At 41.1% G+C, this 23586-nt stretch overlaps 1 protein-coding gene across 2 annotated transcripts in view; it reads left to right on the top strand.

Moving 5' to 3' along the window:
- Azin1 (antizyme inhibitor 1) overlaps positions 1 to 20179 on the top strand; it is a 31510-nt gene extending 11331 nt beyond the window's left edge. Inside the window, exons 3-13 of one of the 2 annotated variants that reach the window (XM_057792046.1) lie at positions 112 to 257; positions 5527 to 5722; positions 6704 to 6877; positions 8796 to 8968; positions 10363 to 10497; positions 12421 to 12502; positions 13468 to 13542; positions 14140 to 14302; positions 15618 to 15733; positions 16402 to 16616; positions 17714 to 20179. In XM_057792046.1, the coding sequence (XP_057648029.1) occupies positions 5621 to 5722; positions 6704 to 6877; positions 8796 to 8968; positions 10363 to 10497; positions 12421 to 12502; positions 13468 to 13542; positions 14140 to 14302; positions 15618 to 15733; positions 16402 to 16616; positions 17714 to 17825 (1347 nt within the window). In that variant the 5' untranslated portion in view covers positions 112 to 257; positions 5527 to 5620 and the 3' untranslated portion in view covers positions 17826 to 20179. The remainder of the gene's footprint in view (positions 1 to 111; positions 258 to 5526; positions 5723 to 6703; positions 6878 to 8795; positions 8969 to 10362; positions 10498 to 12420; positions 12503 to 13467; positions 13543 to 14139; positions 14303 to 15617; positions 15734 to 16401; positions 16617 to 17713) is intronic. The other variant, XM_057792045.1, reaches the window with a different exon arrangement.
- Positions 20180 to 23586: the final 3407 nt, after the last annotated feature.

The following is a 23586-nucleotide window of genomic DNA, read 5'->3' as shown; positions in this document are numbered from 1 at the left end:
GAGTAAAGGTCCTGCTGAGAAGTGGTTGGCCTTTAGTAAGGTCAAGCTTCCTGATTAGGTGTCTGCAAAACAATACTCTCAACCTTTCAGCTCTCCCTGTTCTACTTCCAGGGAGGTCTTCACTTCAGAAACCCAAGACTCATATTCATCCAGCCTGGTGTCAAGTGGGCTGTTGCTGCCAGAATTATCTTGTGATTATATGAAAGATGTATCAGTTTCTTCTGAAGTGCAATCAACCATAGAAGCCTTTGTAGCAGGTGTGTAACACGGCAAGTGCCCAGCTGCCACAACCTTCACTTTTGAAAGTGAGCATGAGGACTCGGCCACCTCATGTCGGACTCCAGGGAGCAGTGTGGTTCTCGGAGCCATTGTTTCTTTTGGCAGCTTCTTCGTGGAAAGTATTCTCAAAACACCAACACACAGGTGGAAATAAGACATATTACATATTTTTTTTTCAGCAGTGAGTCCAAAGGAAATTATTTACAAAAGTAGTACTGTGATTTCAGCAACACTAAATGAGCTTTTATTCAATCAGACTTTAATAAAGGTTTTAGTTGCTAGGTAGCTTTCAGCGTGGTAGTGACTAGAGAATGTTTCCTAGTCACTGCTCTGGGCTTCTGGGTCCTGCTGTATGTGCCCTCTGCTCACTCAATTTAACCTTCCTGTCTCAGACCAGCACACCCAGCAAGTTTATTCTTGTGAAAAGAATGGGAAGGTTTAGAAAACAGCTTTTTGGGGAGGATTAACTTGTACTTTCCGACCCGTGGTATGAACTATTCCCGCTTCCCATCACCACATGAACATTTATTTTTTTTCTTTTTCTTTTTCTTTTTTTTTTTGCTTGTTTTTGTCTTTGGTTTTCTAGACAGCCTCAGGCTGGCCTTGAATTTACAGATCTGCCTGCCTCTGCTGAGTGCTGGGATTAAAGGTGTGGTCTATCATACCTGGCTTTAACATTGTTAATGCCTCTTAAAAACAAAAACACTTAAAAAAATTTGTCTTTTATGAGAGTAGAGTTTAAAAGTATTTCTACTAAAATAAAGAAAATTGCTTAGCAACTAAAGTTGCTTGCTGCAGTCAAGCCTCACAGCCTGAATTCATTTCCCAAATTCATGTAGTGGAGAGAGAACTGACTCCTCGAGTTGTCCTGGGACCTCCACATGGACTTAGGTTTGCATGCTTGCAGGTGTTTCTTAAAATTCAAAACTGAAAGCATTCCTGGAGTCTCTATTTAGGGCTCCAGTGAAATACTGTAGAGGAGAAATAGGAGAGACAAGATGAGGGTATCAAGACTCTCTTTAGTCCCTTTTTAACTGCCCAGGCTGTTGTCCAACTTAACTATGTAGCCAGCAATGATCTCAAACTCCCAGCCTTGTCTCTCCTCAGTACTAGATTATGGATGTGTGCTGCCATGCCCTGTTTGTGCCGGGCCAGGGATTGTCCAGCCTCAGACATGCTAGAAGTCCTCTATCCTGGTCCCACACATACCCCACCCCCACTCTCTAGTTCAAGGACTTTTTCCGGTCTCCTGAGGTATTTATGTGTAGCATATTCTTTCAGTTTTTCTGGACCTAACATGTAACTTAACAGTAATGATAGCTGAGTTTGTCAGTTACCTGCTTGTGTGATAAGGGCTTCTAACAGTTTTAAGATTGGAGAAGATAGATTTGTTTTGTTAATATTTTTGTTGTGACTGGTTTCATGTAGCCAAGTCTGGTCTTAAACTCATGTAACTGAGGAAGATCTTAAGCTTCTGGTCCTCCTGCCTTGGCCCCACCACTGCTAGGCCTATAGGTGCTTCAGCACACCCAGTTTGTTTTGTGCTGGGAAATTAAACCAAGGCCTGGGGCTTCCTCAGCTGAGCTACACTGCAAACTCCTGGGAGAAGGACTTGATATTGGACAGGGAATTTGCTGTATTACCGTCTCTTAAGCTTAAGACCTTCCAGTGTGGCTAGGGATGTGCAAGGCGCCGAGTTTAATCCCAGGCTGCAAAAACAAAAAATCAGAACCTTTATTTATTAATTTACTTAGTATCTTTTTGTTTTGTGACAAAGTTTCTCTGGAGCCCTGGCTGTCCTAGAACTTGCTCTTCAGAGCAGACTGGCTTTGAACCCAGAGATCTCCCTGCCTCTGCCTCCCAAGTAACATGATTAAAGGCATGCACAATCACTCCCTAGCTAGAACTATGTCCCTGAGACTCTGGTCTGGGCTCGTAATTTGTGGGAATCTCAAAAATGAAGATAAAGCTTTTTTATAGTATTGATTTTATTGTGATTCCAGCGTAAGGAAATCAAATAACATTAGTGCCACATTTACATTTGTTTTTATGGTTTTGGGTATACGGTAATCAGAATTTTTTTTTTTTAAACTTTATTGAGACAAGGTTTCCCTGGGTAATTGGGCTGTCCTTGAACTCATAAGATCAGGTTGCCTCTGCCTCCTGAGTGTCAGGATTAAGGGGGTGTCAGCATGCCTTCTTTCTAACAGTTTTAGGCAGCCTATGTCCAAGATGTGTGTGTGTGAGAGAGAGGCTAGTATATGAAGCTGGCTGTTTGACAGCCAAATAATGTAAACTTCATTGGAAGTTCCTTACCTTACTCTTTCTAACATTTACCTTGGCACTCATCTTTTTCATTGCTTTTGGTGTTTGGTTGATGAGATCTCTAAAATTGATCTTCTAGCTGGAGTTACGCTGTTTAAAACAGAGTCCGTGCTTAGCCTAAATATCTAGTCTCAATGAACAGATTTATTCCAGTCCTAGTATAACATCCTTTAGAGAATGTTTAGGCTGTGGTCTCTCTCTACTGTGAAACACGCATCTTATACAGATAAATTCTGTCGTAGCACAGGAGGTTTGTTTATTGAACGGAGTGTTGTTGTCTTGAAAATGAATGTTAGTGCCTTCCAACTTTGAACTGAGTGTTATTTGTGTCATGAAATTTCACTAATAGTACAGCTTATTAATGTGAGTAGTTGGTTTTATTGTAAAAAAAAAAAAAAAAGCTGATACTGCTGAAACTGTTCAGGTTAATGGGCAAGGTGGTCTCTAAAATGGGGCGCTGGGGTGGGGGTGGAGGAATAGCAGAAGGAACCAAGTACCCGAGAAAGACTGTCCAAGTCTCTCTTGTTTTGTCTCAGGTTGTTGGGTTTTTTTTTTTTTTTTTTTCCCTTTCCCGAGACAGGGTCTCTCTGTAGCTTTGGAGCCTGTCCTAGAACTAACTCTTGTAGACCAGGCTGGCCTCAAACTCACAGAGATCCTCCTACCTCTGTCTCCCAAGAGCTGGGATTAAAGGCATGCATGCACTGCTACCACCCAGCTTTTTTTATTATTAACTTTTTATTTTTATTTTATTTTATATGAATTGGTGTGAAGGTTTCAGATCTCCTGGAGCTGGAGTTACAGACACTTGTGAGTGGGAATGTGGGCCCTCTGGAAGAGCAGATTTTTTTGTTTTTTGTTTTTCGGGGTTTTTTGTTGTTTTTGTTTGTTTGTTCTTTGTTTTTCGAGATAGGGTTTCTCTTCTGTTGTGTAGCCCTGGCTGTCCTGGAACTGGCTCTGTAGACCAGGCTGGCCTCAAACTCACATAGATCCACCTACATCTCTGTCTCCCAAGTTCTGGGATTAAAGGCGTGCGCCGCCACCTAACTGAATTCTCCATATTCTTGATGCTAAATTGCAGGTAGGCAGATCTCTTAAACACTGTCATTAGTTATTGTAATTAGTGATCCTTTGGACTTTGGTCTTTGTGCTGTTTTTCTGTTGAATTCTTAAATAGTTACCGTTTTCAGTGCCAGCAGGAAGCAGGTCATCACCCTTAAATCAACAAAGGTGTCCAGGTATTCTGCCTAAGATTGATTCCTTCTCAGTAGAAAGGGCCTGCGTGTATGGAAGTGCATCTGTAGAAGGTAGGCAGGGGGGACAAGAGCAGGGAGAGGCAGCTCATTGTCCATAATTAGTGTGCCATGTTGGTGCTGTCATTTCCTGTGGTAACCTAAGGACACAAGTCCCAGCTCTTGTCAGGGGTATGCAGCCCCGGAGAATTGTTTTCCTGAACCCAGAAAAAGAGTAAAGGTTTATTTTTGTTTGAGTCAGAAGAGGATTTATCCTGAAAACCCTTCTTAAAATTGAGGCTAACCTAGGCTGTATAATATGGCAAGGTTCATATACAGTACCTGGCGTATACCAACTATGACTGTTTTATGAAAATAAGAAGCAGCATCTAATGTATCTCTGCTAGCTACCGTGTACTCCTTCCTGGCCTCAGACTAGCACGTTCCCAAGAGCTGAGAATATAGGTGGATGCCGCCTCACAGCTATGACCTAGAGTTAGTTTTGCGTTTTAGACAGTTCAGTTTTAGAGAGCAATTGTACGTGCACACACAAACACACACATATGTTGTGTGTTTTATTATTTAGACAAGGGTCTCTTAGGCTGGCTTCACTTAAGTGGTTGAGGAAGAACTTTAGGATCCTGCTACTGTTACCTCTCAAATGCTGGGGCTTGTCACAACTACTGTTTGAGAAGTTACTAAATGACATCACTCAAAACCAGGGGATTTGGTGCCTGTTAAATAATTTCACCAAGTCACATGCACCTTATAAGTGACCTACATAGCTGTAAGAGTACCATTTAACTTGAAGGTGCCACTTAGATAGCTTCAGGGTGTCCCTTACCTGTAATTGTTCCTTTTGCCTACGTGTGCAAGTTTTTGTGAAAGTGTCTCATTGTTTGTACAGTCTAGGCTAGCCTGAAACTCATGGTAATCATTCTTACCTTGGCCTTCCCAGTGCCCAAGTGCTGGAATTTTACTAACATGAGCTACCAAGCCCAAGTGTGTAGAATTTTATTAGAATACAAGCATCTGTACTTTGTTTGTTTGAGACAGGGTCTCTACATAGCTTTGACTGTACTGGAACTCGTGATGGCTACAAGTATCCACACTTACTTTACAGTGTTAGGTCATATAACATGTTATGGGACTGCCTTTTTAGTAAATTGTATTGAACTTACTTTAAATGTTTTATCTGCATTTTTGTGGTAATAGGAGATAAGAATTTAAGTAGCCAACGCTACTCTTGAACTCCTGATCTTTACTGTCTCCTCCTCACAGTGCTGGGTTTATATGCCTGTATGTCTGGCCTTTTTGTGTGTGTAGACATGTGTGGTTGTGTGGAGCAGATATCAACACTGGGTATCTTAGTCATTACCCGTTTTCGTCTGAGATAAGCTCTCTTTCTAAACGCAGAGCTTACCCCTTATTAGATTGACTACTGCCCCAGCTTTAGGATTGCTTGCATCTGTTATTGCAGTGGGCGTTGCAATGGGTGCTGGAGATGAGGCTTCAGGCTCTGATGCTTACCCAGCAGGCACTGTATTTCATTTAATTTACTTTTAAAATAGTATTAAAGGTCACAGACTCCTCACAAAATTAAACCCTTGGCAGTTTTGGTGACTCACTCTTAATACACCATGTCTTAATTATGGAAGTAATGCGGAATTCGATCTAACTTCTATTTTGACAGTTTGTTGCATATTCTAAGGACCCGACATAGGCTTCGTGGCCCGTCTCTTGTTTTTCCTGGTTTATGACTTTCGGCTTTGTGGAATACGGCTGAGATGAAAGGATTTATTGACGATGCAAACTACTCCGTTGGCCTGTTGGATGAAGGAACAAACCTTGGAGATGTTATTGATAACTATGTTTATGAACATACCCTGGTAAGTGTGTGATCATGTTTCCAAACTTGAAAACAGATTATTGATTGTGTTTCTCAGACATTGGTCTAATAAAATGACTTGGTCCAGTTAATTTTTGCAGCTTTATTTTTATACGTTTTTGCCTACGTATGTTGATAGAATTTGATCACTTACTGTGGTTTATGATCTACTATTTCAGCACACTGCTACACAACCCTGTTTATTAACACATGAAGTCATTTGTTTTCATTTGATTGTTTCCATTTATTTATGTGAATAGTGTGGCAAAGTTTTGTTACCTTTTTTTGTTTGTTTGTTTGTTTTATTTTGGTTTTTCAAGACAGGGTTTCTCTGTGGGATAGTTCTGGCTATCCTGGAACTCACCTGCTGCTTCTTCCTGAGTGCTGGGATTAAAGTCATGTGCCATTGCTACCCAGCAGGATTTTGTTCCTTTGTGAAAGATAGATTTCAGCAAACTTGGAGAACACAGAGTTTTAAAGTGCTCTAGTTTTCAGTAAAAGTACCAGCCAGGCAATGGTGGCACACGCCTGTAATCTCAGCACTTCCGAGGCAGGCAAATTTCTGAGCTCAAGGCTGGCCTGGTCTATGGAGTGAGTTCCAGGACAGCTAGGACTGTTAACACAGAGAAACCCTGTGGGGAGAGGGAGAGAGAACCTTCACAAATATGACCAATATTCACTTGTTTGTCTTTGTCATGGGGTGCTTGAGGGGAAGTGGCACTTGATGATGCTAGGAACTCCTGAAAACAAAGGCCATTCATTCTCACCCTATTGTTAGGGACTCTTAATCAAATCTCGATGACATTCGTTACTTGCTTTTCTCAGGTCAGGTAGAAAGAAACACCACTTCCGTTCTGTTTGACATTTATTGTCGTGGAATAGTTAATGAAGTACCCTTAACCACTTAATTAAATGCAGTAGGTATCTTTTCAGTGTTTTTTTGTTTTGTTTTTTTTTAACCTTTTCTCTTTATCCTTAACAGACAGGAAAAAATGCTTTTTTTGTGGGGGATCTTGGGAAGATCGTGAAGAAGCACAGTCAGTGGCAAAATGTGGTGGCTCAGATAAAGCCATTTTACACAGTGAAGTGCAACTCCGCTCCAGCTGTACTTGAGATCTTGGCAGCTCTTGGAACTGGATTTGCTTGTTCCAGCAAAGTAAGTGTTTCTCCTTTCCACCAATAGCAGCATTTTAAAATTGCTGACTGCTAGCTACATTCACCAGTAGATCAAATGTAAGAAGTTTGCTGTTGGAGTGAAGAGACACCATGAGCACGGCAGCTCTTAGGAGAACATTTGATTATGGCTTACTTAGAGTCCAGAGATGTAATCCATGGTGGCCATGGCAGTGCTTGCTATTTCTTGGTCAGAATGCAGTAGGAAGCAGGCTGTCACTGGGTGTGGCTTGGGCATGTTTGAGACCTCAAAGCTCGCTCTCCTTCACAATGACACCTCCTAATAGTGCTACTCCTTTTATTTTCAAACCATCATGGACATTTTTTATTACTTATGTATGTGTCACATTGCTTGCCTGGTACCGATAGAGGCTAGAAGTGGGTGTTAGAGTCCCTAGAAGTAGAGTTCTAGAAGAGTGTAAGCTTCCATATAGTGAATGCTGGGACTCACACCTAGGTCCTCTTCAAGAATAGCAGTGTTTTTATAGCTGACTGTGATGTTTGATTCCTTTAATCCCAGCATTTTTGAGACAGATCACTCTCAGGGCTGGTCTTAGCAGCAGTTTGAGCCAACGGGGGGGGGGGAGGAGGTGCTGTTTTTCAAAACAAAATTTCTTCATTCTTAGGCTGTCTTCTCTTTGTCTTTTTGTACTTTCCTTTTGAAACAAGATCTGTAGTTCAAGCTTGCTTAAAACTCCCTATGTCACTGATGATGGCTTTGAATTTCTGTTCTCTTGCTTCAACCTCCCAGGTTCTAGGGACAGGTATAGGCTGCCACATTCAATTTATATGGTTCTGTGGATCAGACCCAGGACTTCATACATGTTAATTAACCAAACACTCTATAACACCTGAGCTACATACCCAGTCCTGTTCTAAGATACTTCTGACGATAGTAAATATTTGTAAACTATGAGATTGTTCTTGTTAAAAGATTTTTGTGGGGCTGGAGATGGCGGTTAATAGGTTCTTTTGCAGAGAAACCTGAGTTTGATCCCCAACACCCAGCAGCCCACAATTACCTAGTTCTGGGAAATCCATGGATCTGGCTACTGTGGACACTTCTACTCACCACAAGCACACATACACTAAATCATTGTGTTTTTAGATTTGATTGTGTTTATGTATGGGAGTTTGCAAGTCCCGCAGTGCACCCGTGGGAGTCAGGACAACTCTTGGGATAGGTTCTTTTGTTCTCTATGTGGGTTCAGGGGATTTAACTTGGGTAATCAGACTTGGTGACAGGTGCCCGTGTATTCTGAGCTATCTCACTGGTCCTGTTTTCGTTTGGGTTTTGTTGTTGTTGTTTTGTTTTTTGTTTTTTTGAGACACGGTTTCTTGGTAGCTTTGGAGGTTTCTCTGTTGCTTTGGAGCCTGTCCTGGAACTATCTCTTGTAGACGTGTCTGGCCTCAAACTCACAGATCGCCTGCCTCTGCCTCCCAAGAGCTGCGATTAAAGGCATGTGGCACCACCATCTGGCCCTGTTTGTTTTTTTAAAAAACACAGGGTAGGGAAGCATTACCAAAATGTGAATTCTGTGACGTATTGGTTTAACCAACTGTATAGAAGGCATGTAGTCCTGGTTTCAGTCCTCAGCATTGGCAGGATACGGTACTTAAAAGTAATTTAAGGGGGCTGGAGAGATGGCTCAGAGGTTAAGAGCATTACCTACTCTTCCAAAGGTCCTGAGTTCATTTCCCAGCAACCACATGGTGGCTCACAACCATCTGTAATGGGGTCTAGTACCCTCTTCTGGCCTGCAGGTATACACACAGACAGAATATTGTATACATAATAAATAAATAAATAAATAAATAAATAAATAAATAAATAAATATTTTTTTAAAAAAGTAATTTAAAATTTACTGTTATATAAATGATAGCGTTAAATCTTTTACAGAATGAAATGGCTCTAGTGCAAGAATTGGGTGTATCTCCGGAAAACATCATTTACACAAGTCCTTGTAAGCAAGTGTCTCAGATAAAGTATGCAGCAAAAGTTGGAATAAATATCATGACATGTGACAATGAAATTGAATTAAAGAAAATTGCAAGGAATCACCCAAATGCCAAGTAAGTGTGTACCTAAGTGCTTAAATGTTGTCACTGACTAGTATTAGAGCTCGTCCCCCAGAGAGGGGGCGTTAATGGCAGAGCCAGTGCTATCTATTGTAACTTCACCTTATTTAGAATCTATGAAAAATGCTAACAGCATTTTATGTTCTGCCTACTTTTGATCCTTTTTTATGGACTTGAGAAACAGTGAAGCATTCTGGGATATGACATATTAGCTCATGGAAGAAAATTTGGTGTTGTCATCAAATTAAGGCCATAGCTATGTGTGTTCCTGAAAGTTTATATATCGTTTGTCTAACTCAGTGGTTCTCAGACTGTGGGAGTGCGTTGTCAAACAGCCTTTCACAGGGGTGCATTATAATTCATAATAGTAATAAAGTTACAGTTATGAAGAGCCAATGAAATTAATTTTATACTTGGGGATCGCTACAACATGAAACTGTATTAAAGGGTCACAGCATTAGGAAGCTTAACCACTGGTCTAACTTGGTGACTTTAGTGGTGTTCAGGCATTTATTACCTTGAAAACCTCTGGATAAAGGCCTTGGGGAAAATTATAGAGAAACCCTGTTTTTCTGAAAAAGGTATGCCCTGTGATCTCCAGGAGACGACTTTGGCTTAGTGTATGCATTGTTTGACAGCTGATTCTAACTGTAAGGAAAATAATTAACTTCTATCAAGTCTTGCTTTCTGATCAGGAGTCATTCATCAGAACTCCTTGGGAAGAGTTTTACATATAGTATTTATGCATTTGTAGCTTTTTTAGCATCTGATCATTATTTAACTCCTGATAATATTTAGTCAGTCTAAGTCTTAGTTGTTAGTAGTTAGTGGTTGAAAAGAAATCACTAGATATGAATCAGGGATGGTGTTGGGATATGCATTCAGTGACTAAAATGTCCTAGCTTTTTCCATTAGAAACCTAGGATTTGAGAGATTTGTTTAAGGATTAGCTAGCTAGAAAAATCTGGAAACTTTGATAATTAAAACAAAAAAACAAAAAACATCCTGCTATTTTTATTGAAAGACCTTGATGGCATTGCTGTTCAATTTAGTCTATTTTGGTGGATTCATGAACTGAATGACTTCATTTGGAAGTAATGTCATCTTTCATTACAGAGCCCAACTGACAATCTTGCCGCTACAACAGAGTTTTAACTTGCTGCATTTTCCAAAATCCCATCCGTGCAAGCGTCATGCTGTAGGCCCTAATTGCTAGTTTTTTCTCTATACAGGATTGTTTTTCATTAGGTTCACTTGATTCATCCATCCATCGCTGGATTTGGGAACACTGGCAACATAATCAACACACTTCCTACAATCTTCAGGCTTCACATATGCTGATGATGATGTAAACCAACTCTGCCCCAATCATCTTCCCCTTCTCTTAGGGTCTTACTACATATTGCAACAGAGGATGATATTGGAGGTGAAGATAGTAACATGAAGTTTGGCACTACACTGAAGAATTGTAGGCATCTTTTGGAATGTGCCAAGGAACTTGATGTCCAAATAATTGGGGTTAAGTGAGTATTTATGTCTTTGTTTTGTTTCAGTACAGAAAAGAATAAGCATGTCTTTTCTTTGATTCTTCTTTTAGACAAGGTCTTCTGTGTAGTCTTGGAGCTAACTATGCAGCTGTGGAGACCCAGCTGTCCTCAGCTCAAAAAGATCTGCCTGCCTTTGCCCCTTGAGTGCCGAGATGAAAGGCATGCACTACCACTGACCAGCTAAACATGTCTTTTCTATTCTGTTTAGTAAGGTTACATCTCCTTCCTCCTGGTGAAGTGACAAGCTAGCACAGGGTAATGACTTCTGTTGGTTTGGGTTTTGCTGTGCCAGGTGTTGGACTCAAGCCTTGGCTTTGTCACTGCGCTACATCCCATCTCTACACTGTCTTTTACTGATTTTCTTTTTAGTTTTTTTTTTTTTTTTTTTTTTTTTTTTTTTTTTTTTTTGAGGCAGTCTTACTATGTAGCTCTGTTTGGACTGCACATGAGATTCTGCTGTAATTTCTCAAGTGTCAGGATCGTTGATGTATGTGCACCAGCTAAATCGCCTTTTAATTTGAATGGGAAGAATTTACTCCTGATTCTAATGCTTGTTAAAATGGCATTCAGCTTATAAGTTGTAGGTTTCATTTTGTTTCTGTTTCTAATGATTTATTTTTCTCTCAATTCCTCACTGGCACTTAAGTAAGTCAGACTTTGAAATCGGGTATAGTGGTACCTACAATCCCAGCATTCAGGAATTAGAGAGAGTGGAAGAAGGCTTATAGGTTTAAGGCCAGCCGTGTCTATAAGAGACCTTGTCTTTAAAAACCAAAAACGGGAAAAAAAGAGCTTTATCTTTTTTTATTTTTCTGTATGAGGAAACCAAGACTTAAGTCGGTTGTTCTTTGGGTTTTGCTTTGTTTAGGACAGTCTCTATCCGTGCTGGTCTAGAACTCTGAAGTCAGGTGGCTCAGTATTCAATGAAGGAGGTTTGTAATGTCAGTTGATTGGTGCTTGTTACTTTCTGTATACATAAAGGAAGCCATGCTTTAGATCCATGGCTTCCAAATAACCATACAGAGACTTATTATGATATGAATGCTTGGCCGATAGCTTGGGCTTATTAACTAGCTCTTACATCTTAAGTTAACCTGTATTTCTTACTTACACCCTACCACGTGGTGGTACATTTTTCATTATGGCATGTTCCTCTTCTCTCTGTGCCTCCTGGGGACGCCACCCATCACCCCAGTATTCTCAGTCGGGTTTTCCTGCTGAACTTCTTCCTACCGGGCCTTTGGACAACCTAGCTCTTTATTAGCCTAATGAGAGCAACATATCTTTACAGTACACAAAGGATTATTTATTCCACAGCAAAGTATGATTGTTCTGTGTTAGCTTTCTGTTGCTATAATAAAAACTTGAAGAAAACGTGTGTATTTGCCATACAGGTCCATCATGGAAAGCCAAGGTAGGAACTTAAGGTAGGAACCTGGATGCAGGAACTGAAGCAGAGACCAGGCTCACTCTCCTTGACTTGCTCAGCCTGCCTTATACTATCCATAGAAGTGTCATTATTCATAGTGGGCTTACAATTGTACCCAGAGGCAATGTATGCCAGTCTGGTAGAGGCAGTTAGTTCCTCACTTGAGTTTCTCCTTTCCTAGGTAACTCTAGTTTGTGCCATGTGTCAGATTAAAGCAAATAAAAACAACTAGCCAGTGGTCACTGAGTGATGCTTGACTTATTAGAATATGCTTTTGCTTGTAGACAGATAGTATAAATAATATTGTCCAAACATAGTGTCATAGCATGGAATAATTAGAGTCTCTGGTGTCAGATACTTGGTAAAGATAAAATGTACTCAGCAGTGTCGTTACCTAGTGATAGCTGAAAGGGATTGCAGGAACTGCTTCAGAGCCACGCTGCTTTAAATGACTACCTTTTTTCTTTCAGATTCCATGTTTCAAGTGCTTGCAAAGAATATCAAGTATATGTACATGCTCTCTCTGATGCTCGGTGTGTGTTTGACATGGCTGTAAGTTCTCGAATTATTATCTTTAAACCAGGGTGTTATTTCAGAATCATTTTCAATTAGTATGAATTAGTTACTGTTTAAAATTAGTACAGCATACACATGATTTTTTTTCCCTGTTTTTTTTTTTTCAAGACAGGGTCTCTCTGTAGTTTTGGAGCCTGTGCTGGAACTAGCTCTTGTAGACCAGGCTGGCTTTGAACTCTCAGAGATCTACTGCCTCTGCCTCCCGAGTGCTGGGAGCGCCACCACCACCCAGCTCACATGGTTTTTTTTTTAAATTTTTAAGTTTTATGTTGCTTGTATGTATATATGTGCACCATGTTCATGCCTGGTGCCCATGGAGGTCAGAACAGGGTGTTGGAGCTCCTGGAACTAGTGTTAAGGATGCTTTAAGCTGGGAACTGAACCCAGGTTCTCTAAAATAATGACAGGTGCTCTTATTTATTGAACCATTTCTTCAGGATTGCATACTTGAATGTTATTATAATTTTGGTTGAGACAGGGTTTCTCTGGCTGTCCTCTTTAGACCAGGCTGGCCTCGAACTCAGAGATCTGCCTGCCTCTGAAATTAAAAGCGTGTACTACAACATCTGGCTTCCTGATTTTATTAATGGAAAGATTAAAGGTTCTACACATTCGTACTTCATATTGTTTAAGTGGGCAAAAGATTGAAGAATAAAGCGAGCACAGGCAAGGATGAGAAGACAAAATACAGATAGCGTTTATCTGTTCCCGAGTTTGACAGCAGAAATCTGCTGGTAGCTTGAGTACTCAGGAGACTGAGGCAAGACCATCAGTGTGCGACCATAAAGAGAAACAAAACGATAAGAAAGCAGGAGCGATTGGTATCGCTGTAGAGGTCAGAAATATTTACCTACCTAGGAAGAAGAGGTTTTTTTTTTGTTGTTGTTATTTTTTATTTGTTTGCATTATAATTTGGAAACATGAAAGTTTTTTGTCTCTAGGGAGAATTTGGCTTTACAATGAACATGCTAGACATTGGTGGAGGCTTCACAGGAACTGAAATTCAGCTGGAAGAGGTAAACTTTCTGGGGTTGGCTGTATATGATTGGTGGGTACGTGGACCAGAATTTTTATAATAGCATAACCTAAAGCCTGTTGTAACTGAGCTACTTACTCTAAATCTAGAATTCTGTGAACCCCATCAGATCTCGAAGTAGACTCCTACTTGTTGGATTTATGATGTACTAGACATCAGATTCAGTCTCATAAGCTAGGCAAGTGTGCCACCACTGTGCTACACTGTAGCCCACAGAAAATGTTTGAGTTGTGTTTTGTGTGTTAGATGTCACATGAGCTTCCAGCTTCGTGACTGCAATAGCAAGGTGCATATCACTCCTGCCTTTATTCTGCAGTGTCTGGAAACTGAATTGAAATTTATTCCTCTACCCGCAGTCAGACACAGTATTAGAATTGATATGGTTTTTTTTTTTTTACTTAATTAATGCTATTGTAATTATTACCAAAAAAAAGCTGATGTAAAAGCTTGCCTAATTGAAGGTACCTGCTAAGTGGCTAGGCTTGCTCTGCGATTGGAATTGCTTAGTTTTCTTAGTTAAGAGCTAGACTTCTGTGATCCAGTATTGAAATTTAAGCCTGTAATTTAAAACCCATAGGTTAATCATGTTATCAGTCCTCTGCTGGATGTTTACTTCCCGGAAGGATCTGGCATTCAGATAATTTCAGAGCCTGGAAGCTACTATGTGTCTTCTGCGTTTACACTTGCAGTTAATATTATTGCTAAGAAAGTTGTTGAAAATGATAAACTTTCCTCTGGAGGTAAGTTACAAAGTTTATATCTGATGTTTTAAATAAAACTTCCACCATGTGATTTTTTACCCTAAAAGCCAGTGTTTTGTTGTGATTTCCAGTGCACTCCTCCTGTCTCAGAAGGAGAATCTGCCTTGTATTTTGATACAGGGCCAAAGTGTTCTTTAAATCCATCTTTAAGTCAAACCAACAAAATTGTCCTGTGTCATTGTAGAATACAGTTTGCATTAATAAGACCATTTTTTTCCACTATGGAATAATCTTTAGTCCATAGAAAAATTGATTTCCCCACTATTATTTATTTTTTGCTTTTAAGTATTTATTTATTTGTTATGTATACAGTATTTTGCCGGCATGTATGCCTGCAGGCCAGAAGAGGGCACCAGACCCCATTACAGATGGTTGTGAGCCACCATGTGGTTGCTGGGAATTGAACTCAGGACCTTTGGAAGAGCAGGCAATGCTCTTAACCTCTGAGCCATCTCTCCAGCCCCCCCCCCCCACGCACACACTATTAATCTTTGTGTGTGTGTGTGTGTGTGTGTGTGTGTGTGTGTCTTTGTTAGATTTCAGTTCAGGACTGCTTTGTATGTGCTTTTTCTCTTTTATTTCTTTACTGATAACTTTTGAAGGGTAGGTCTTTTTGGTTTTTTTGATGCTTTATCTTGGTGTGGGCTTCATTCCAGAGTTTTGGGATAGTCTGTCTCATTAGGAAGCGTATGCTAATGGTTTCTTCTAATATGGTGCTGTTATGTTTGGGCTTGGTGGCAGGTACATGACTGGCTTTTGTTTAGTGGTATTTATTTGTTTTAAGATTTTTACCCATATGTGTGTGTGCCTAAGAGGCTAGAGGTGTGGAATCCCCTGGATGACGCTGGAGTCATAGTCAGCTGTGAACTGCCTTTCAAGGGTCATAGGAGTTCAATTTTGGGTCCTCTGGAAGAGCAAACAGCATATGCGCTCAACTGCTGAGCCAATTCTCTCCAGCCCTCTGGGTTTTGCTTTTATTCTTTTAGAAACCAGTACTTACTCTTGAAGCACAGGCTGGCTAGGAAGTCTGTGTAGCTAAGAATTCGCCCGTGTGAGATGCTGGGATTGCTGACATGAACCCCAGCAATTGACCTAGTACGTTTTCGGTTCTGGTGCATCTATATTCTGGGCCCATTGTCTTTCCAGTTTCAAGACTATCCAGTCATTTTCTCCACGGAACCCTCCCTGGTTTGTTTTCCTAAGGAAGGTGTATAGAGAGTAGAATTGCTATGTGCTGAGTAAGGTGCACTCGTGTTGGTTTAAATTAACCTTCCTCTTTGCTATTTAATTTCAGTCGAAAAAAATGGGAGTAATGAGCCAGCCTTCGTGTATTACATGAATGATGGTGTTTATGGTTCTTTTGCGAGTAAACTTTCTGAGGACTTAAATACCATTCCAGAGGTTCACAAGGCAAGTTTGTTTGTTTGTTTGTTTTTCCAAAATGTCTTTGACAGTGTAAAAAAAAAAATACAAAAACTAGCGTGCAAAGATGACTTAGTGGGTAAAGGCATTAAGGCATTGGACCCACATGGCAACAAAAGAGAACTGGTCATGCAGGTTGTCCTCTGACCACGCACGCACACAAACACACCCTACAATTTATTTATTTATACAGTATCCTGCCTGTAGGCCAGAAGAATGACCAAATCTCATTATATGTGGTTGTGAGCCACCATGTGGTTGCTGGGAATTGAACTCAGGACCTCTGGAAGAGCAGTCAGTGCTCTTAACCGCTGAGCCATCTCTCCAGCTCCAAATTGTAATTTTTTTAAAGTTTTTAGTGCAGTGTATTGGTACAGCTCATTCATTTGCATGTCTTGGATTCAGTCGGCAAGAATCCTGCCTCCTTAAATCTTGATTATTATATTTATCATACCTTTTGAACTGTTTTTCTAAGATTCATATTCTGATCTCCTCTTCAATTTATTTCCTAACTATGCAGTTCATAGTAACAGTTGAGGCTTATGCCTGATCCTCAATCTCCCGTAGGTATATGAGATCTGAGAAACTGAAATTGCCTTTTATTTTTCTTAAGATTAAGTACCTGAAAGAATTTGGTAACTTTTCTTTCCCTGCAGAAACACAAGGAAGATGAGCCTCTGTTTACAAGCAGCCTTTGGGGTCCGTCCTGTGATGAGCTCGATCAGATTGTGGAGAGCTGTCTTCTTCCTGAGCTGAATGTGGGAGACTGGCTTATCTTTGATAACATGGGAGCAGATTCTTTCCACGAACCATCTGCTTTTAATGATTTTCAAAGGCCAGCTATTTATTATATGATGTCATTCAGTGATTGGTAAGGTGATTTTATTTTATCTAAAAACAGATGGGATATTGGAGTGGTATTTTAGATTTGCTAATACCTTCAGAAGAACATTTCATGAAATTTCACACTGTGATAGATAAAGGTGATAGTTTCCTTTTTGTTTGAGACAGGGTCCCTTACATAACCCTGGCTGTCGATTTTACACTAGACTGGCCTTGAACTCACTGTTGCCTCTGCCAGAGTTAGATCACTAGTGATAGTTTTTCTTTTTTTGTTTTTGTTTTTCAAGACAGCTCTGGCTATTCTGGAACTCACTCTGTAGACCAGGCTGGCCTTGAACTCACAGAGATCCACCAGCCTCTGCCTCCCTAGTGCTGGGATTAAAGGTGTCCATCACCACCGCCTGGCTATAGTGTATTCAGCCCTTGCATTAAAAGTAGAAAAATCTTGGGGCTGTGGAGATGGCTGCCACATAAGCTCGAACAGCTGAGTTGGGAAATAGAGGGGTAAGAAAGAGGCAGAAAGGAATAGAGCCATGGAGCTGGCTGGACAGCCATTCTAGCCAGTTGTTGAGTTTGGGGCTCAGTATGAAACCCTGTCTCAAAAAATAAAATGAGGGAGAGAGCCATTGAAGACAGCAGAGGATAATGGCTGGCCTGCATACACAAACACCTCCTACTCCCCCTTCTTGTCTGTCCATGTATGCCTGGATCTGCTGCACTACCTCATGAGAGTGTATGCAGGTCAGGCTCCCTTTCTTTGTCTCTTTTAATTGTTTTTGTTTTTCGAGACAGGGTTTTGCTGTAGTTTTAGAACCTGTCCTGAAACTAACTCTTGTAGACCAGGCTGGCCTCAAACTCACAGAGATCTGCCTGCCTCCCAAGTGCTGGGATTAAAGGCGTGCGCCACCACCGCCTGGCTCAGACTCCATTTCTTTCAGCATCCAAACCCCCTTTCTGTCTAACACGGGTTTCAGAAACTAAACTTATTAGGCTTACATGGCAAGCCCCTTTACCATCTCCCTGGCCCCAAAACATAGTCTTTTAGGGGGAACTGGAAGACTAGTTGTTACGTGTTGTATGGTTTTCTAAATATTTAAAGCCCAATTTTTGCATTTTTCTTAACAGGTATGAGATGCAAGACGCTGGAATTACTTCAGATGCAATGATGAAAAACTTCTTCTTTGCACCCTCTTGCATTCAGCTGAGCCAAGAAGACAGCTTTTCCACTGAAGCTTAAACAGGCATTAACGCTTCTTTAGATCTGAAGTCGCAGGTTAAGCTTGTCTGGTCTACATTCCAGTGTGGGGAAAATTCAATCAATCTTCATTCTGTTAATTATCTTGGAAACAAATTCATAGTAATAGCTATTTGGGACCAGACAAAATCAGCTTTCATCTATAATTCATTGGGGGTAAGAGGGAGTTAGATAATGTATCCAGATTTAAACATATCAGTTTGACCCACCCCTTAAGCGTTTAAAATAAAATATGCAACAAAATGGATGACTTGGTGGAGATGGAAGCCCATTGTGGGTCCCCATCACATCGTTTACATACAAGTACACAGTTTTATAATAAGGATTCCTGTTAAAAAGTCTTGTAAAGTTGATGTCTTTCACCCAGATATATCACATGTGAGTGGAAGACCAGTGTGACTTCATTAGATACGTTTAGTGTATTTAGAATGTGTAAATTTGTGCTTTGAACTGTAGTTTAATAAATGTAAAATTGCATCATAGTGTTTGTTGTATTTGACCTAATGTAACCCTTGTATGATTGCAATAAAACTTTGTGTAGATTTTACTGTTTTTCAGGCTAAAACTTTGGGAAGGGGCTAGCTAGAAAGGTAGTTTTGAAGTAGTCGTGTGTGTGGTCTAAGGGTTGGTTTTCTTTATGCCCATTTAAGTTTGGTTTAGCTCAATACACTTTTAGTTATTTAATTAGTAATTTAAGTAAAGTGTTTGATAAGTCATTGTAGAGCTGAGATTATGGAGAGTTGATGTGCGGTAAGCATGATGTTTAACAATTTAACACCAAAAAATGTTAGTCCTGCATAAACCAATTGTCACGATCGTTGTTTCTGTACAGATAGGATACTTAGCGTACTTTAGTAAACCTTGGAGTTACAGATCTTTCAGCTGATAGAGAAGATTTTATTAAACACTGAAAACTTGGTGGGGAGGGGAATGAGACTGCAGAGGACTGCAGGACCCTAACCTTACAGAAGGGCTATGTCTTATTTCCAGAATCCTGAGGCCCTTTCGCACAGACATTTAAATGCAGAGGGCTTTGGGGTGGTGAAGCACACTTTCTTCAATTTCTCACTTGTAATGGAGGGGTTATTGTTTTGGGGTTATTTTTGTTGTTGTTGTTGGTTTGAACCTAACCCTTTAGTTTGTTATTTCCCATTTGTTTAGCTTAGTGATTGTTTTCGTACTAAAGCTTGGTGGTGGTGGGGAGGGAGCTAGCATCACTAACCTGACACTGTTCACTGCTGGTGTTAGTCCTAGGTCTCAGAATCACAGTAGCAATGAGACAACTTACAAGGGTCCCTTACCTCACTCTGCTCACAAGTGGAATTCCTGTCCCCAAGAGGAAATGTGACTTCACTTTGGTGCCAAGGACAGAAAATTCCACCTGTGCTACATAGGGGTGGTTTGGGATGCCCTTAAATAGCTGGTTTTCACACCTTGATTTCAAGGTGGAAAGAAATTGATCATGAATCTCTAATTTCAATCTCAAACCAGTAGGTGCTTAATGTTTTTGATTTGACAATTGCCCACTTGGATATCATGGGTTCTATTTATTAATTATACAAAGAACTGAGAATCCCAGTCCATTGTCATCCATGCCCTTGGACTTTTTTCCAAGGTGTAATAAGGGGTTTTATTCAAAATTCCAAGCTACCATGTAACTTTGAACTAACAAGGAGGGGAAATTGTTTCTTACCTCATTTGTATTATGCATTGTTGTGGTCCAGAAATGCCAAAACTTGGAAAGGATGGTGCAGCTGGAGTCCTTGGCTTGACTGTACAGGCTTAAGCTTTGTGGCCTATCAGTTTGCCATCTGCATAGGAGAGCGGTTGTATGTAAAACAGCCCAAAGTTGCAAATCTCACATGTGAATGATAGGTAAGCTTAAGAGTGTCTGTATTGTATTTGAAGACTGTTTGCCATAAATCTAAAGTTAACCTATGTATTTCAATTTGGAATGCTTACAAATAATTAATGTAAAATCTTTTTTATATGATATTGTAATCAGTTCAAAATTTAATTGAAAATATAAAACCCAAATGATTTCTATATATAGTAAATTGAACTGTAAAGGTGACTTGTGTGTGATTCTGAATACACAGATAAAATGTTTTTATTCCTCATGCTTTACTTTGATGGCTTCTATCATGAAATAGACGTGAAATTTTATGAATTAATTTTGTGTACATTGCCCACGTTCTTTAAGAATCTATTAAAAGTAAAGTGATCTTGGAATTGCCTAGCACAGTGAAGGTTTTGATGAGTTGGGTATTCATGGGACCACCTTTTTAGACTGGGAGGTGAATCACTCATTGTTCAGTATAAATTTAGATTTAAGAAACCATAATTATTAAACTGTGTTGACCTGCTGAAATTAAAATCAACACTTCAGTTGCTTGTTGTTGTGTAGCCTGATAGAGAAACCAAGAGGATACATTAGGTTTAAACAGTTTTGTTTAGGTAATAGGCTGAGCATTAAAAGAGGTAGACTGGCTTCATCCTGCCTGATTCCAACCCTGCTTCTGCATTTGCTCTTCCAGCAGAGGTTAGACACCTTACTTCTCTGTATGGATAGTACTGTGCACAGGAGCTGGCGGGTCTCAGAGTAGTTAGGGAGCCTGGTCACTGGGGATTATACTTGTTTTGTCTGGCCAATGGTTGCAAATGACAGAAGTCGTTGTAGAGAAGTCTAACTCTTCCTGTTTGTTTCGGAATACCGTACATTGCTGCCTTGTATTTAGATTAAATGAACTAGCATTAAGTTACAGTGTTACCTAAAACCATCTAGCCGGGAGTTGTCTGGCAGCCAGTTAGGAAGCTGCAGGAGTTTGTGCAGTGCAGCTTCGTAGTGAGGATGAACCTATCCAGGAATTAAAACTGTTTGACATTGTAGCCCAATCTGGCCTTAAAAACCACTATGTAGCTTCAAACTCAGTTCTGCCTTGGCCTCCTGAGTGATGGGCTGGCAGAAGGTGTGCACTGCCCCCGGGGGCGGGGGACACAGGGGACCACATTTGCTAGAGGCCAGTGTTCTATGTTTTGGTTTGCTTGTTTGTTTTAAAAGTCTTAACGCTAAGTAGCTTTAACTACGGCTGTTTTCCTCTGATTGAACTAGTTGTCTTTGAAGAAATTACTGTAAAAACCAGGCTAGAAGGCATCCTGCTTGTGGTATAACCAAACCACCCATTTATAAGAAGACAGTGCCTGTGTGTGATGTGATGACTGACATAACTCCCAGGCTACAGAAACAGTAGATGCATATAGTCGATGTTCAGCTAATCCAAGGAGTGGTATTGTTTTCCCAGTTTCTGGGATATTTTCTCAACTCTAAATTTCAAGCCTTTTTATCCTTAAAAACAAAAACACCTGATCTCAGTAAGTTTCCCAGGCTGACCATGAACTCTTGGCTCAGGCCTGGAAGCAGTATTAGAAGTAATTGGTACCTTTCCTGTTAGAGGGTGTTTCTCTGGTATCTCAAATATTGAGAATCTGAGTGGGTTTTAAAGAATTAAAGCATAAGTATAGTTTATAAACTAAAAAAATCTGCTCTGGCAAATTAATTGGTGAACAATGTGTCATTACTGTGAAGTCTGCTAGTTATCAGCCCTCCTTATATCTTGCCTGCCTGGAGGATAATGGGCCATCTGGCAACATTGTTGAAGCCCAGCAGGGTAAGAGGGTTGGTTGGGCTGAAAGCTTGTCCCTGTCAGTAAAGCACCCTACTATGAAAGCTGTCGGACTGATGGGCTTGCCGGATGGCGGGGCAGTGCCAGCTATGTGTTGTGTGCCCACCTCTGCGGGTCAGACTGCTTCAGTCACTGCAATTTTTAAAGGGAATGTTTACTGTGTGTGTCCATGTGGCGTGGCCTACCTGTGGAGGGCAGGACACCTCGAAGGAGTTGTGCTTCACTTTGTAGACCGAGAAATCCAGCTCAGGTATTTGGATAGGAAAAATAGATACCAGGGGGCGATCCCTGCCTGGCCATCCTAGCTAAAACAGCAAGGTCCAGGTGTGTATCTACCCTGTGCCAACATCTGACTCCATACAGGCACATACACACAGTTTTTTAAATATAGAAATACTCAGTGGTAGCAGCTTACCATAAAAAAGGAAGCAAGGAAGGGTTAATTAGTGCTGGGTGGGGCTCATCACATTGAGGAGAAGTAGCTAATACCTAGTTGGAGCTTCTTTGAATTCAGAATCATGTAAGGTAAAACTAGGTAAGCACTTACATAGGCGACCAGCCTGAGCTGTGGCCAGTTCCAACCCAGTCTTAGCTTAGTGAGACACAGCAAAAAGGGGACTCAAGTCGTAAATAAAAGGGGGCAGGGCTTAAATGGTACACAAAACATGCGGGACACTGGTAGTGCATGCCTTGATTACAGCATTCATGAAGCAGAGGCAGGTGGATCACAAGTTCCAGGACCATCCAAGCTACATAGAGAAACACTGTCTGCCCCGCTCCACCACCACCACCACCACCTCTGCGCCAAAAACAAAAGTTACATGCAAAAGCAGGTATGCGCAAAGATCATTTCTAAGGCCCTCTAAATAGTGTATAGACTGCCCTTGGGGTAGAGACACTGTACTGCAGCAGCAGATACTCACACTAGATGGCGCTCCCGGACCATGTTTGGTACAGTGCTGGCTGAGTAACACTGTTTCCTAAGGTTCTCATACTAACATGTCACCTGCTGCTGCCTCCCAAGTGCTGGACTTGGGTATGTGCCACTATTGCCTGGCTACCTTCCATTTGTACGGCTCCATGTTGTGAAGTGTCAGGAAGCCAAGAGGAAGACAATTTCAGTCTCTCCCCACCCTATCCCAAATGCACACCCCAAGTAGCAAATACTGCTGGTAACTCAGAGCTGTATTAAACCATAGCAAAAATATGGGAAGGTATCCTATGTCTGAAAAGAATTCCAGGACAGCCAGGGATATGCAAAAACCTTGTCTCAAAAAACTAAGAGTACCCCTTCCAGTTGTCCTATGGCACAGCTGAGCCCACTTCTGACCCCTCCTTCCCACCCCCAGATTTGCCCTGCCTACTCCCTTGCAACTATTCCTCATGAAACTGCCCAGTCTCCACCCCACTCCCCCAGACAGCTCTGGCTGTCCTGGAACTCACTCTGTAGACCAGGCTGGCCTTAAACTCACAGAGATCTGCCTGCCTCTGCCTCCTGAGTGCTGAAATTGAAGGTGTGTGCCACCACTGCCCAGCTGAAATTGCCCAGTCTTACTGCCACCTTCTCCCTGCTTAGTCTCTGATAAGATTCTTGTAATCCACCACCTTTTTAGAGTTCTTGAGAACAAAGCTTCTTAATATCCCAGGGGTTATGCATGCTGGGCCAAGTATACTGATGGACCATATCCCCAACCCATTTTGAAAGGCTGAGTGAGGTGGAACTGCCTTTAATCTGTCTTTTGCTGGTTCAGGGCCAACCTAGGCAACAGGGGACCCTGCCCCCCCAAAAAAAATGTTTTGTTTTTTTTTTTTTTTTGGTTTTTCGAGACAGGGTTTCTCTGTGGTTTTGGAGCCTGTCCTGGAACTAGCTCTGTAGACCAGGCTGGTCTCGAACTCAGAGATCCGCCTGCCTCTGCCTCCCAAGTGCTGGGATTAAAGGCGTGCGCCACCACCGCCCGGCAAAAAAATGTTTTTAAGAGGGACTAAAGATATGCTCGCTTCGTGGGAGAGTACTCAACTAGCATGTGCAAGGCCCCGTGCTCAGCATCCAGTGCCACCTA

The sequence above is a fragment of the Chionomys nivalis genome, chromosome 17, assembly GCF_950005125.1.
Source record: "Chionomys nivalis chromosome 17, mChiNiv1.1, whole genome shotgun sequence".
Taxonomy (NCBI): Eukaryota; Metazoa; Chordata; class Mammalia; order Rodentia; family Cricetidae; genus Chionomys; species Chionomys nivalis.
The sequence above is the reverse complement of the archived record's forward strand: the minus strand, read 5'-3'. Positions and strand labels throughout refer to the sequence as shown.